Here is a 16,570-nt window from a genome sequence, read left to right on the forward strand (position 1 = left end):
ATACACATACAACTCTAAACAGAGATATTAATGAGAACGAGGTGCAGACAGAAACAGGGCATGTGAGTAAGACTAGTGATAAACAAGCTGGTCAGGAGAAGAAGACAAAATATTACATGGTTGCACAAACACCTCATGTTTTCATTATTGCCTTACCTTTCCTTTCATAAGCCATTTCTAAGCAGGTAAGGGTTTCCACTCATTCTTTTATCTTGGTTGAAATACTTGTCTGTCTGTCATTTCAATTTGTTTGCATATTTCCAAACTGATTTATTGTGGATCAGATGCATGTACATCTTGCAATGATATTCTGAGGAAATACCAACAAAAAAACATTTAATAAAACGTTCGAAAGAAATTTACTTTATGCTTGTGAAAATGAGATGTGAAGATATTATATGTTGTGAGGAGCATTGCCCAGTCTGTGTCAGTGTGGGCATTCACTGGCTGCACGTGCAGCAGAGGTCCAGGTGAGAGGACATGCATGCACAGTGAAGTAGTCTCATCCCCCCAGAGGGTCACAATTAGTTTATACACTCAACTGTGCCAGCATGGCCAATCTACAGCCCATATGTAGCAGACATGATCATCCACAAAAGTAAGACTTCTCTATAATTAACAACACAAGCAGTGAACCTTGGGCAGCACTATCGTTGATGACACTGCAAAAACTTCACCAAAAGACTTTTCGTGAGTGAATGTCAGAATCTGATTAAAGAGTTGAAAAAGATTCCTTTGCCAGTGTGAGTGTGTGAGAAGCAGTAGAGATATAATGCCAAGGAAACACAGGAGATTGATTGTGGTTGTAAACAGCAACAATAGGAGGCGGTCCTTGCTACTGGTCATTTAGCCTCTACACATTCATCATCAAGTCTGCCTGACACAACCTGGGTATTTACAGAACATCATCTAAATGAATACAGACTCACACAGGTTTTTACAGGGTTCTACTGCTTGAACTAAATGAGGCACAAAATTAAAACACTTAAGCTTCTCATTAGCCACCTATCAAAGACTTTTTACCTCCATTCCTTTTACACTTGTGGGCAAGGTTAGTACATACTGTAGCAACTACTCAGTCTAGTCCTGCACCATCACTGTGGCATATATCCACTTTATGAAACCAAAAAACAATCTAAATGATAAATAAGCAAGTCTAGCCAGCTATGAAATCAGGGGGCAAATTAGAAGAGAAAACTGTATTGTGTAATAAAAGCTATATGTTAGTTTACTACTGGGTGAAGCATGCTTCCACAGCTGTGGCAAGAGCCAGAGCCTGTAATTCTTGCCCAGCCCACCTCCTGCAGGGCCTAGCTGGTGTGGTAGTGTTTCCCCCATGGCAGATGACTACACCAAGGTACGTACATCCCCTACCCCTCCTGCTTCACCCTCACTCCCACAACACTGCCGTCCCATCCCAACAACCTCCCTGACAAAGAAGAATGCAGTGTGATGGAAGACACAAACCTGGGTTTAGCAAGCAGGAATCAGTGCAATCAAGTGGGCGGGACAAACATACAATGCACTGAGCTAATACTGTCACTGTCAGTGTACTTACTTATACCTGTCCTTCCCAAGTAAATAACTCAAACATGGTTGGGAAAAAGAATAACCTAACTTCTCTTTTCATATGAGTTTTCCATTTCCTCTGTTTTATTGCAACCATTTATTGAAAGGTTTGTGATATGAGCAGACAAATGGTGAGCACAGCTGGTTAGCCAACAAACTGACACAAATCCCAATATATCACATGTCATTTCTCCTTCACCAGTACATGGCCAGCATTTAAGCCTGTAATACTGGATCTCTCCTGTTGGGAGTAGGAACTGGGTGAATCAAGGCACCTTGCACATCAGAGGTCACTCTGACACTGATTACTGCCTAAATCCATTAACATGCCTCAAGTTATATCTTTTCTTACTAGCCTCCTAGCAAGTATAAGAGATGAATATAGATTATCCAATATGTTTATTTGACAGTTTTAGTGTTTTCCTCAGTACGGAGCAAGCTTGTGCGGAGCTGATGGGTTCCACATGGCTGGGTCACAGTAAACAAACATACACTGGCCCCATGGTATTCCCATACCAGACATTAACAGGTTTTCATAAGCTTAATCCTCTTAGTGCAACAGTGTTTTCTGAGTAAATACTTGAAGGTGATGGAAGTTCATGCTCGGCTGGCTGGATTGCAGACCTTTGTTCCAAGTTGATCTTTCTTTACCAGCAACGACCAATGTTTCATTTGATTGCATCCCTCTAGCTATCAGAGATTGAGGTAATTGCTGTGCCTGTGTAAAAGTCCTGTCTGAACACATAAATACCTGTAACATGCAGTGTACAAGTCCTGTCTGAACACATAAATACCTGTAACATGCAGTGTACAAGTCCTGTCTGAACACATAAATACCTGTAACATGCAGTGTACAAGTCCTGTCTGAACAAACAAATACCTGTAACATGCAGTGTACAAGTCCTGTCTGAACACATAAATACCTGTAACATGCAGTGTACAAGTCCTGTCTGAACACATAAATACCTGTAACATGCAGTGTACAAGTCCTGTCTGAACACATAAATACCTGTAACATGCAGTGTACAAGTCCTGTCTGAACACATAAATACCTGTAACAAGCAGTGTACAAGTCCTGTCTGAACACATAAATACCTGTAACATGCAGTGTACAAGTCCTGTCTGAACACATAAATACCTGTAACATGCAGTGTACAAGTCCTGTCTGAACACATAAATACCTGTAACATGCAGTGTACAAGTCCTGTCTGAACACATAAATACCTGAAGTGGCTATAGTAATGTCTGAAAACACAACACTGGCAAAGTAATGTACTGAGTACTGTAAAGAAATCCTTTCTGATATATCCAACACAATGTAGACATGGTTCAATAACTCATGATGTCTGTACGTAAAACCCCAGGCAAAGGAGAGGCAACACTTGTTCACAGAATGTTACAGTTGCCCAATCCATTACCGACATGTTTGTACTTTATGCATTCATGGCTTGCATCTTGAGTTCTCCTTTTCATGGATGAGAATGTCTACTTTGCACATTGGGATCACTACATTATACTTGCTATGTATTTAGTTAAAGTTACAGTAATAAAACCTAATAAAGACTCCAAATGTCACTATGTATCTTCGATTATTAACTTTGCCTGTGTTCTGCCACCCCTCACTGAGGTTAAACACAGCGTTGTCATAACAACTACACCATATATACATGCATATGTAATTGTCTTGAATGCCTTGCACTTCCATATCAGTCACACTGGGAAAACCAATACCAAAATGTGCTTAAATTGCCCCTGTAACAAAACAAGATTAAGAAAGTTGACAAGTAAATTGTTTAGACTTGACATCTTTGACTTTGTAAATTGAATTATAAAAGAGTAGACAGCAGTTGGTGAGGTAGATAATCGCTTCATTATTGGGCTGGTAACAGAGTCATTACTGCCAAACTGGCTTTCTCAATTTCATGGGCAATTTGAACAAATCAGGCTGTTCTTCTCCTAGATCTATCATCCTGTAGGCTGTCTCCATTGGAGGGGATAGGAGGGCCATTTCCTAGTGTTTAGCTAAGCACATAGATGTATACTTGATAAAGATGTCTTCCTCTCTCTGTGGGGTGTTCTAAACAAGCAGTGCCAGTTTCACTGCTAAGATCACACTCACTCCACTGCCTCCGTGACTAACAGCAACACCTTTGTCATTTTTATATTAATATAAATCCTTTATCATTGCTCATAAATGGTGCCTTAGGTTGGGTACCTCCCAATCTGTTGATTGAAATTGGGAGAGTACCCACGTTTACTGCCAGGAATACAGCCATTCTGACAATCTGGGTAATGTAGAAGGCTGCAGTGTTGGGGAGTCTACACATATCTCAGAAAAGTTCTGGGTGGGTTCGACTCGGCAAGGGCCCAGAGCTGAAAATAAGCCTAACCCGCCTCAATGTACAGTTATCACCCAAACCCTCTTCGCTGCATTATCTATTTAATCTGTACATGATAATAATAATAATTTGTGTACTCATATTGCGCTAAACCTCCTTACACAAGGTGTATGCTCAAAGCACTAACATTATTACCCTGGTCATAGGATTAGATTCTTTCATTCTCAGCTCCCTTGGAAGTATACAACCCAAGCTACCTCTGAGGCACTAGAAGGTTAACAACCACATTGCTCCCATACCTACCGGGTACCCATTCACTGCTGGGTGAACAGAGGCACACTTCAAACAAAGTCACTTGGAGAAAGGAACTATACCTAGAAAGTCTCAGGAGTTAAGCTGACGAATATGGTCACCCATCCAACTATTCTCCATGAACGACATCGCTTAACTTCACCAGATTTGCGACCTTTGCACTGTACACAGGACCACTACATTTCATATCCCATATATGCCACAAAAACCAACAGTTTAATTTCCTTTTCCTCAACGAAAAACAAACCACTTGGTTGACACTGCTAATTTGATGTCATATACAATAACAAAAGTAATTTGGATGTAATTAATAAAGCAAAATTGTATATTTCCCATTCAGTGCAGACTGGTCTATTTGGTAGTGTTGATATTGTCTCCATGGCGCATGACTGTCAATACACCACACTTCATGTACATGGGTGTCTACTGATAAACTATGACTTGGTCTGGAGCACACTAGGGATGAGTGACATACATACATCTTCAATGTTAGATAGTTTCACAACTAGAAGGCTGCAAAGCCCTGTTTTCAGTGGTCACACATCTTGAAATCTTGTTGAATGTGGCATTTGAGTGGTGGCAGTATTAAAGTTGGAAGATATTACCCTTGGGGAACTCACAGAGTATGATCTGGTATGCCCTGCTCGCAAGGGAGTAAAGAATGTTATAAACATATGTAAAAAATCCCTCTAGGGAAATATCTTGTTAGCAATGCATGCCAACATGCCCAGGAGCTCTATACTTTCCTGAGCATGCAATCCTTAGGTAATTCCAGATTTGACTTTTCAGTGAGATGAAGTGAGAATGTGAAAATTGACATAGACAGCTCGCCTGCTTGTGGTTCCATTATGTTGTGTGTACAACTAGCACATCTTCTTTTCAATCACTTACAGCGTACTTGCGTACACAACTCGATCCTTACAAAACATAGAGAAATCTGATTCAATAAACACCATGATGCTATGACATTTCTGTCAGCAGATGAAACAGGAATTTCCTCTGCTGACTTCAACCCGGTCTGGCATTTAGCCTGGAACTGTTGTATGCCAGGGTGTTATACATGCAGCATGCAGTTGTAATATAGGTGGTGAGAGGTCGGGGTGTGGCTGGTGGAATGAGGCAGTGGACTGACCTCTCCACAAACACCTTGACCAGACACAGCATTATAGGTCATCACCACTGTGCGGCTGTATCACACACAGACAGTCAGGTTGAATCACTGTAATCGTGGTATTTCTCATGTTGCATAATGGGGGATGTTTCTTTGTTGTGGGTCATTAGATAGCCAGGCTAATGGTGTGCAGGCACAAAGGGGTAGCAAGCAGACACTGGATGGTCTCCAGCTACAAGAAGGCTATTGTGACTAATCTCATTCAGATGTGGTCACTGCAGTCAATTAGATGATAATGGCCATGTAATTGTTGATTGTGTTGAGTGTGACCCACAAGATGGCTCTACACAGGTAGGTGGCACCTTCACACTCACACAAAGCCCCAGCAGGACGCCCGGGAGGATGAACACATCAAACCACATTGATTACTACACCTCTTATGTAAATTTTACCACCGCAGTCAACCAGCTTTTTGTCTCTTGGCATATCTTAATAAAATTAAGATATTTTGTTGGGAAAGTTGCATCTCAAAGACATATTGATGCATGACACAAGAGAAAGAATCCACAATGAAATTTACATAAATATATTGTCTTGCTTGACAACAGTATAAGGCTCTAGACAGAACTGTCCCTATTACATAATAAGAAAGAAGTTGTTATCCAAAAAGTGTGTCTACTTTGTCGTCCATCAACTTCTAGAAAGTGCTTATGAAACAATTTATAACCACACATTGATAGCAGACCTTTGTTGCTATGCCTAATACATAAACCAAAATATAAATGACAAATCACTTTTCCGATTCTGGCAATGTTTAAAAAAATACCAGTGATACTTGCAAGCCATGTCCCACATTATCAAAGTCACCAACCTCAACTGTACAATTTCATGGCAGCATAAAAAACCCAGCAAAAAGTGCAGTGAACATAAGTGGTGGCACATGTATAGACTGTAAGCAGGCACTTCTCACCCAGGAAGTGCAGGTAAATAGGCATGGAGAAGCAGCAGAAATACAGTTCGTAACATGCCATTAAAGAGGTAAATATGAGCGACGCCAGGATGTAAACAAGAATGAGTCCCAGTTGTAAATCAAGGCAAGTGTGGATGTCCCACAGAGAACATCAGTGTTTCCTGCTGCAGGGAGGGCGATGCTGCTGCTGTTGCTGCAGCATGTCCACTTAGCCCTGGTTGTATGAGGCAGACTGCAACATCCTGTCTTCCCCACCCAACCCAGCCATCTCTCCTTCCAATTCCCCTCAATACATGGTCAGTGTTTTTGTAGCACCCCACTTTAAACCCATGACAATACTTGAAGACGCTAATGATGTCATAGAAAAGGATTTAGGTTCATTTGAAGACCATGTTCATCATGTCTGGTCACAAGCAGATTTCAAAGACAAATATTCACAAATGTGATGAGTTCCCCAAAACATATTTACAACCTCTCAGGTATTACAAACAAACACTTCCAATTGTCTGCAATGTACACAGATGCTGATTTTCCAGAGTTTAGTTCAATAACTAAATAAGTTCCTTTTTGAAACAGAACCTTTAAACTGTTTCATACAAGATTAGTAAAAGTAGTCATGTTGCGTTCTGAAAACATTTATCATTTAGCGATCTATTTCATTGTCAGGACGCTACTAGGCTACTATATCAGACAACATTTATTAACATTGAAAACTATGGTGTCAGTACTTACCAGGCATTATGAAGATACATGTCCAAAATGTAAGTCCAACAATAGAAAACATAAGTACAGAATATGTTCACAGATAATCCAGCATTTCATATAATCCTGAATAGAGTGGCTAACATCACAAATCCTCTGGTTTCCTCTTGTCCATGGGCCTACCTGACCACTACTACCACCAAGTCAACCTTTACAACACCTAGGTTCCCCCTTCCAGTGCTGGCTGCAGACCAACAGTAATTGGGGGCCAGTCACTTCCTATTGCCCTCGACCCCTCCTGTTACAAAACACTGTGGCCGTTACCAACACCTCCTGATGTGTTTAATTGATTGGAGTAACATGGGAGGCCATTAGACATGGAGTATGCAGGCTGTTTCTGCTACGGTAGGGGTCAAGAAGAGAACCATGCAGGGAGATGGAGAGAGAGTTGTGAGAGTCTGGCAGGGGTTCCCAGGTTACAACTAGTGTCATGTTCCACTTCACTGGCCTGTCCACTGCCTACTGACTGTTATGTCACATATCTGACCTCATTACCAACCTGCTAAATGTTTGTTAAGATATTCCAAGTCCTAGCAGTTGGAATGGGAGTTCAGTAGATTACCTACCATGCTATCTAGATTCAGTTATATCACCAAGTTATACAGCCACATAATCCTTCTTATCTTTATCATGGTTCTATCTACATACCATACTCACAAGACATGTCTGGAGAAACATATTGGATAACCTGTTTCAGGCCTTAGAACTCTGTCGATAGATCTGTATGCACACATACATATAACAAGATTTGGTCATTACAATAAACAAAGATTTAATCTTTAGCAATTCTGAAATGTTTATGAAGGATGATTCTCGTTTATTCTCATAACGCACACAATCTCAACACCAAACGGATGAGCCTTTCATGTTTTGCCTTCTGGTATGCAGCTGATGATAGGGAACAAACATCCAGACTAATTGTGAATGAATCTAGCCTGTTTCTAGCGCTCATGTACAGCAGAATTGGGCTGCTCATAACTCCCAGAAAAACACACACAGAAGCTGCTGTTGTGAAGATGGAAAGCACATTTACCCCACACAGACTGCATGGGTCAGCATGAACCAACAGCAAGCCCTTGGAGGCCACTACTTATTACTTTAATACATTACCCAGTGTACATGTAACACTCCAATGTTGATAGACTTCCACAGATTGCAATAAAATGTACACAAATGTCATGACACACTGCAGTATGTGCTTGCTAAGTGCTTCTATATGATGGAAAACAGATACCAGTTTGAAAATCTTGTCACTTTCACACACATGCGCTATCAATCAAAACCAAGAATGATTTTTCTTCTTCCACATGAAATCTCCCATACTAATCAACAAATTTTACAAAGTTGTTTTTATTCCTTACATTCCAGACTATTCATGGGAACAGTTTGCCTCTTATGCAGTGGACCATCTCCCTAACTTGATCCCTCATTAAAACCAAAAACCCACGAGATGACAGGTGCAGTTTTTTTCCTGGGTGAATCCAACACGCCCAGATTCCGCCCAGATTCTGCCGGGTGTACAATACCAGTTCAGGCAATAACATTAGTCCTAATTAGCAGGCAAGCTTGTCAGTTTTGTTGTAGGACAAACATCTTCCACCTATCACAGAAGACATATCAAACTAATTCTTAGGGATTGAGTTATATTTTCATTGCTTCAGCAATAAAGCAGTGATTATTAATTGATAGCAGCTATATAACTAATTCTTAGAGGTAGTGTCTTTTTCCAGCACACAGTCAACACCATAATGTAGAAACATTCAGGGAAGTGAAGTGAGAACCCAGATTATTAGAGATATATTCTGTGTACATGTGCCAGTTGAAGACGTAGGTTGGAGTTTGTATGTTGGTTCCCAGTTCCCTGGAAGCAGGGGTCCTTTCATCAACATAAACCATGATAAAACTCCCAGCCCCTCGTGTAAACAGAGGTAGGTGCACTACAGCCTCCATACACATAGTTTTCATATATCATAATCAAAGGAGGATGGGGGGCTTTACCAAGTCATCATCATGTTCCTGCCATTAAAGTCCTAAGTGAGGCACACATCAGTTTTCGAAATAAAGCTAAACAGGACCACTTAAGCTCCATCAAGGCCTGCAAAGAAACAGCTCAGCATATTGACATTTCTTTCAGAGAACATGTCCTCTACGACAATCACTTCTCATTAACTTCATGTTTGTTTCAAATTATGGGAGAAATGCTTCAATTTAGACAAAATATTAAATTGGCTTCAACATGGCATGTTGAAGTGATGCTAGGTAGTTGAGATACACAATCATGGGCTATACCAGCAGCTTTAAGGAAATGCATAACATGTAGGCAAGTTACCTATGACCAGTCCTTGGTGGATAACAAGTTGATAAAGGGGTTGGGCATTATTCCACCAAGTATGTGTACGTAGGATGTATCCATGACAGGACAAAGACAACATGCATCTTATCAGAGAGTACCAGCCTATGCCAAGCATCAAGGTAGTTTTCCCAGTACAAGCATGAACTAGTGGCATGCATACACCATGATTGCTCGTATTGTTCTGTCTGTCCCCTTGTTTCTTTATATTATGAAATACACCATATAAGAAGTCATACATAACAGTAATGCTTCATGTGAATCACATCTGTACACAGATGCCTGGCAAAGTTTGTTAAAAAAAATAAAAATAAAAGATAAAATGTCATTATTTAAAGAATTTGATTGAAAATCTAGTTATTCATTTATCGTGGGCAAATTCAATATCCATATATGACAAAACGACAGCCAACCTCTTGGTCCTTCCTACAAGGACTAGGTCAATAGAACTGATAAAGTTAATATCAATTGTCCAACTTCACCTCTCTTGTACAACCTTGTTTCGGCAACACAAAACCCATCTATATCAGTCACATAAACAAATAAAGAAACCAACTTCATAGGTTCCCTTGCTGACAGATGAAATATTGGAGGTCACTCTGCATTTTTGTGAATTAGAAGTCGGCAGACTTTTTTCCATCAATTATGAGAGTGTCTGTTTCCTCACAACAGATTTTGTTCATGGGGAAGTAAAACTTTCTCTGATGAGTTGCCTTGCACACATATTCCACAACTGCCATCTTGCAGCAAGTTTTCATTATTTTCTCTATGAATCAATAGCCGATATGTGCTTGAGAGGCAATGTTTGCCACCTCTAACAGCACGATTTCTGTCTCCCCGGAAGCCGTCAGTTTGGGGATCAATGTCGGTTGGTGCCACAGTCAAACAGCACAGACACGCACAAGCTTGGGAAACTTTGGGAAACCGTTTAGCTATTGCCAAGCAAAAGAAGAAACTATCGTACTACAACACACTCAATATGCTTCTCATTACACCAAGCTATGTCATCCCATGTCGACCTCCTGGAAATAACACTATCATTGAAAAGGTATGACTAGTATGAATACATTCATTGAGACAATGCCACAGTCATCAAGGAGAATGTCTTAACATGAAACTACCTCATTTATGTCCTGAAGTATTCATGACCCCTATAGACCTCCTCCCCACCCCCACCCCCACCCCCACCCCCCTCCATCTAAACCAGTGAAAGGTGTTCAGTATTAGCAAGTGGTTTCTACAGACCCTGATCACACACATAAAATGAGGTCCAGTTTCTGAGAGTCAATTAACAGGCTGAGATGAAGTATAGATCAATGCTGTTGACTGATCTGGTCAGTAATGTTAGAGCTGCTTGGACCCCCAGTAAACACTGTGATAGTCATAACTTCCAACACAAACTTCATTACCATCTCGCCATAGCCTCAAGAAAACAGTGTCCACTGATAGCAGCCCAAGACAGGGAGAAGAATTGCTTGTGTAGCTGTTATTGATGCAGTGACTGGTTAGCTCTAGAGCCACACTTTATCCTGTATCTTACACTCCACTCCACATTTTTCACAATTACCCAGACTGAACACGCTTCACATTGTACATCAATCAGCTCAATTCACACCAAAATAATTGTCCTCACACAATTAAACATGAATGTGAACCTTATTTTATGTATTATGTCTGTGACTCCCTACGCTTTGTAGAGCAATCAGAAGGCTATTTCCCCCTCCACAAATCAACAGCTGCATTATTCCAGTGGCCCTGAAAAGTCATCTGAATAACCATGACCAATCGGATAAGATCTGCGGAATCAGGAAATCATTGAGTTGACTTATTCAGTAATTGAATCATTCAAGGAACTTCATCATATTTTCATGGCAAGCACAGTATCTTTAGCATCTTAAATCCAAATAGCATAAAGCGTGATTGATCATACACCAACAAACAATTTCCCTATATTTTTCATTGTAAACATACACATTAAAGGTTTCTCTTTAGATATGTCTGATAGTATCACAATCTTGCACTCATTATAAAGTTATAGTTGCTGTAGGAATATATCTGAGAAGTCCTCCTTCACCAAGAATGCATATGTCTGTCCTTGCACCTGGTCAGTTGGATTTTTGGGATTATAGCAGCACATAGGGGAGGGATGGCCTAATAGCCTTTGTTAACATGTACCACATTCCTCCTCAGGTTTGGGGGATCCAGAATAAAGTAATCCTGGATAGCTGAGAGTAGTGATGTAATAGCACATAGAAACGTTAAGAAACTGCACAATACCCTGATACTTTCATTGTAAATATTGTGTAATTTGACATCTACCTGACATTCTTGTAACGTCACTTCTGGTTGTGATAACAGCATTTCTGTTTCTATGGGTGATCTCCATTGACGTCACTTCTGTTGGCTTTGATGTAACGCATGGTGGTAACGACTTTATACTGTTGTCACGTCTGTTGAACCATAGATCACTTGCAGACATGCAGAGTTCTGTATATATCTGTGCATGTGAGCACCCCATCCTTTCTGGATGTGTCAGTGTAGAAGTGGTGGTCTGGTGGAGAAAAAATCAGCCTTCAAAGACATTGAGCAGGTCTGTCCAACAAAGTAACCTGCCCAACCCGGCTGGTGATAGTTGTACCAGAGCATTGAGATACTGAGTTCTCGAGGAGTTCCACCAAGTTTTAAGACATCAGAACTGGACATCTTGGAGAGATGTCAGTAACCCCCGGAAGGACATCCACCACTGACAAGATTGGAAGGGCTGATTGACTGCTTCCATGATCGTTGCCTGCAACCTCATGAAACATCCTACGGGGATCTGAGAATACCATTGCTTAACTGGAATCTGGCCCCTAATGTACACAATGTCATGTACGAGGCAAAACGCTGTCTTGGATGGATGAACAAGAAACCCTAGGTATGACAGCAGCTGTATCAGCCGAGAGGAAATTGTTGATATAACGATGCAATCTGAGGTGGTGATGGGCAAAGCCTTTGATTGGATTTGTATCACCTTCCGTTGAGGTACTGTCTGCAATTGGTATGGATTGGGACATGGAGATTTGTGTCCAGTAAATCTAAGCTGACTGACCAGTCCCTATCAACCCACTCCTGTCCTTTTAGTGCTTCTGAGCTTCTTGGGCAGACATACTAGGTCTTTGTTGAGGAGCTTCAGGTCAATGATCATATGCATCTCCCACGTTTTCAGCACTAGCAATACCAGAGAATAGAAATCTCCATCGGTATTGTATAGTGCACAAATTGCTCCCTTCTCTGGTAAAGTTTGCAGCTGCCAACTTGGTCCCTTCAAGATGGAACTGATGACCTGTAGGTATGGATAGAAGTGCTGGACACTGATGAAAGTGCATCTTTTATCCTTCCAGTATCCAGTGGTCGGACATAATGAGTTTTCAATTGTCGGTGTAAGCTTGAAACTGTCCTCCCACATGTCCTGTGGTGGGCCTAAAGTTGAAATCCGGTAGTCTTTAGTCAAGGTTCATAGACAAAGCCAGGTCAGTGTGATTGTTTAACGATGGAGTTGCCCCACTTCTGCCCTGATGAGCTGGCCTACTTCTCCCTTGATGATGATCATAGGTACCGTATATCGCTGTGTATAAGGCGAGTTTTTCGTACCTAAAATGAGGGGGTTAAGAAGGGGGGTCGTCTTATACACAGAGTCGAAGATCTCACATTTTTTTCCACTGGCGATGTCAACCGGCGTCCGATAGCCAGCCGAGCATTTGACATTAAAACTTCGCATTTGGTCCTAAATAACTGTTCCAATAACTATTTCCATACATAAACATGATTTGTATCTCTTTTCCTTGAATAAAGTTTAATAATTTCTGCAAATAAAGTTGAAATGACCCTCGCCTCGATGCAGATTGTCAAACCAGCTGACACGGTAAAACAATCGACACCCGTGAGTAGAGAGCCGGAAGTACTGGTAAGCATTTGCATATTGCACATGTGACCTAACATGTGATAACCGGTGAAGCTGAAATCAATTCCCGCTGTTTTTACAGTTGTATTAACAACTGTTGGAGACAGTGTGAATAAGTGATTGTGGAATAAACACGCTGAATGTGAAGCAAATATAAGCCTAGTTAGTTACAACATAGTTAATTGGCGATTATATTACTCACCATTGTCTCTTATATGTTATTACTTCATAAATGAATTTTTTTTTATTATGGGTTGATTTTGAAGGCGTGTACAGGGGGGTCGTCTTATACGTGGGGTCGCCTTATACACAGCGATATACGGTAGTTGCATTACTGGCATCTGAAGGGAGAGGGCATCACAAAGTGGGAGGGGCACGAAGACTCTTGGCCCAAAGCAACATGTCAACTGTTAGAAAGTTTCTGTGCGTGACAAGGCCCGCTGGCAGGGGCTTGTATGCTTGTGAAGCCAGTCTAACACTAGACTGTCTGTCTTGCCAAACGTTGCCATTGATGTGGTGCAATTGGTGATTAAAGAGCACTGGAAATGTGATGGGTTCAGATAACACCCACAGGATCAGAGATCTAGATGGAACCTGAGGAAGTGACACCTCTGAGTGAGTTGGAGCAGGATGGACATCCTTACCTGCATGGAGAGATCTTCTTGCATCCTAAGATGCTCTCAAATGTTGAGTCTGTAAAGCCAACTTGGTCTAGTCTCATAGCTAGTGGCATATCTTCCGAGAAACCCATAAATGACATATGGAAACATGAAGGACCTCTGCAGTAAACCAGTTTGATCGGTGATTCCAACTCCTTAAACTTTGAACATTCATCCATGCCTGTTGACATTCACCCTGATGGGACCAACGGTCACGTTTGGGTGGGTGGGTGTGGGTGTTGCTCTTCTCTAGCTGCATATAACGATACAGTGTGCTGTCATTGTGGACCACATATACGGACACAGTGCACAGCGTGCCGTCATCATGGACCATATATATAACACAGTGCATGTCATGCTGTCAACATGGTCCATATATACTGACACAGTGTGCTGTGATCATGGACCATATATACTGACACAGTGTGCTGTGATCATGGACCATATATACTGACACAGTGTGCTGTGATCATGGACCATATATACTGACACAGTGTGCTGTGATCATGGACCATATACACTGACAGTGTGCTGTAATCATGAACCATATGTACTCACACAGTGTGCTGTTATCAAGGACCATATATACTGACACAGAATGATGTCAACATGTACCATATATACAGACACAGTACTAGTGTGCTGTCAACATGGACCATATATACTGACACAGTGTGCTGTGATCATGGACCATATATACTGACAGTGTGCTGTCATCATGGACCATATACACTGACACAGTGTGCTGTCATCATGGACCATATATATACCGACACAGTACTAGTGTGCTGTCATCATGGTCCATATATACTGACACAGTGTGCTGTGATCATGGTCCACATATACTGACACAATGCACAGCATGCTGTCATCATGGACCATATATATTGACACAGCGTGCTGTCATCATGGTCCACATATACTGACACAATGTGCTGTCATCATGGACCATATATACTGACACAGTGTGCTGTCATCATGGACCACATATACTGACAGTGTGCTGTCATCATGGACCATATATACTGACAGTGTGCTGTCATCATGGACCATATATAATGACACAGTGTGCTGTGATCATGGACCATATATACTGACACAGTGTGTTGTCATCATGGACCATATTTACTGACACAATGCACAGCATGCTGTCATCATTGACCATATATACTGACACAATGTGCTGTGATCATGGACCATATATACTGACACAGTGTGTTGTCATCATGGACCATATATATAACGACACAGTACTAGTGTGCTGTCATCATGGACCACATATACCGACACAGTGTGCTGTGATCATGGACCATATATATTGACCCAATGTGCTGTCATCATGGACCACATATACCGACACAGTGTGCTGTAATCATGGACCATATATACTGACACAGTGTGCTGTAATCATGGACCATATATACTGACACAATGTGCTGTCATCATTAACCATATATACTGACACAATGTGCTGTGATCATGGACCATATATACTGACACAGTGTGTTGTCATCATGGACCATATATATAACGACACAGTTCTAGTGTGCTGTCATCATGGACCACATATACCGACATAATGTGCTGTAATCATGGACCACATATACCGACACAGTGTGCTGTAATCATGGACCATATATACTGACACAGAATGCACAGTCAAGGGGTATGTACCAACTGTCTTAAGTCACAGCATCTGATACAAATGTCTTATAGAATATGTTGAAAATATGACTATGTTGCGTGATATGACAAGAAATATATTTGCCATAATGAACAAGATTCGTGCTGCCAAGACTTACAGAGCAGTATATACCAGGGGTCCGGAAAATTTAAAATCCCAATCGGACATTTGCATTTAGGCCACGCCCCCTTCAAATAGCGTATTTTAGTACGACTTTTCACACACATTACAAGTTTACGTATTCATAATATGATGAATTATGAATTGTTTCAATTTAAATTGTTTAATTCACCGGACAATAAATAACAAATAACAAATACGTTTGTTTCTGTTATAATAACGATCTGTTAATGTAGTGAACGGTCTAATTAATATTCATAAGTTATATTCATGAGTCGGCTCAAGTGTATGCATTGTAACATTTGGATCGAGACTATTATCCCATATTTGGTTATCACTTGACCTCACGGGAAAAGTTTTTTTTTAAACTAAAGATTTTTTTAAAAACAAGACAGATAATTTAATCACAAATACTAAAATATCGTTGATAGCAATAGTTATTTGAATACTTTTTTCATCTGTACTTAATTATTGACCATAAAAAAATTGGATATCGATCGTCCGAGAAAGCAAAATGGCGGTCAAACAAGATTCAATATACGACTAGCTACTGAAAACAATAAATTCTGCAAATCCTCATTGTATGTCAACCAAGTGAAAGTCGTTAGCCACGACTTACAAAATGATCGTCCAGACTTTTGAGGGTTTGTTAGATCGGCTCGACTGATCTGCATCGGTCGACTGGCTGTCGTCACGCTTTCACTTCTTGTCTGAGGTTACGTATCGTAGCATTGTGAGGATAATGAGGTAC

General features: G+C 40.9%; 1 protein-coding gene across 3 annotated transcripts in view; it reads right to left on the bottom strand.

The window, feature by feature from the left end:
- Positions 1-16,570, bottom strand: part of LOC124117948 (inactive tyrosine-protein kinase transmembrane receptor ROR1-like) — a 233,569-nt gene that overhangs the window by 94,532 nt on the left and 122,467 nt on the right. Inside the window, exon 1 of one of the 3 annotated variants that reach the window (XM_046479971.2) lies at positions 7,034-7,154. The exons of the other annotated variants lie outside the window; for them this stretch is intronic. Coding sequence (XP_046335927.1) covers positions 7,034-7,085 — 52 coding nt within the window. The 5' untranslated portion in view covers positions 7,086-7,154. Of the gene's footprint in view, positions 1-7,033; positions 7,155-16,570 lie in introns of those variants that run through there. 3 annotated transcript variants of the gene reach the window in all.

This window comes from Haliotis rufescens, unplaced genomic scaffold (assembly GCF_023055435.1).
Source record: "Haliotis rufescens isolate VD_foot unplaced genomic scaffold, xgHalRufe1.0.p SCAF_2, whole genome shotgun sequence".
Taxonomy (NCBI): domain Eukaryota; kingdom Metazoa; phylum Mollusca; class Gastropoda; order Lepetellida; family Haliotidae; genus Haliotis; species Haliotis rufescens.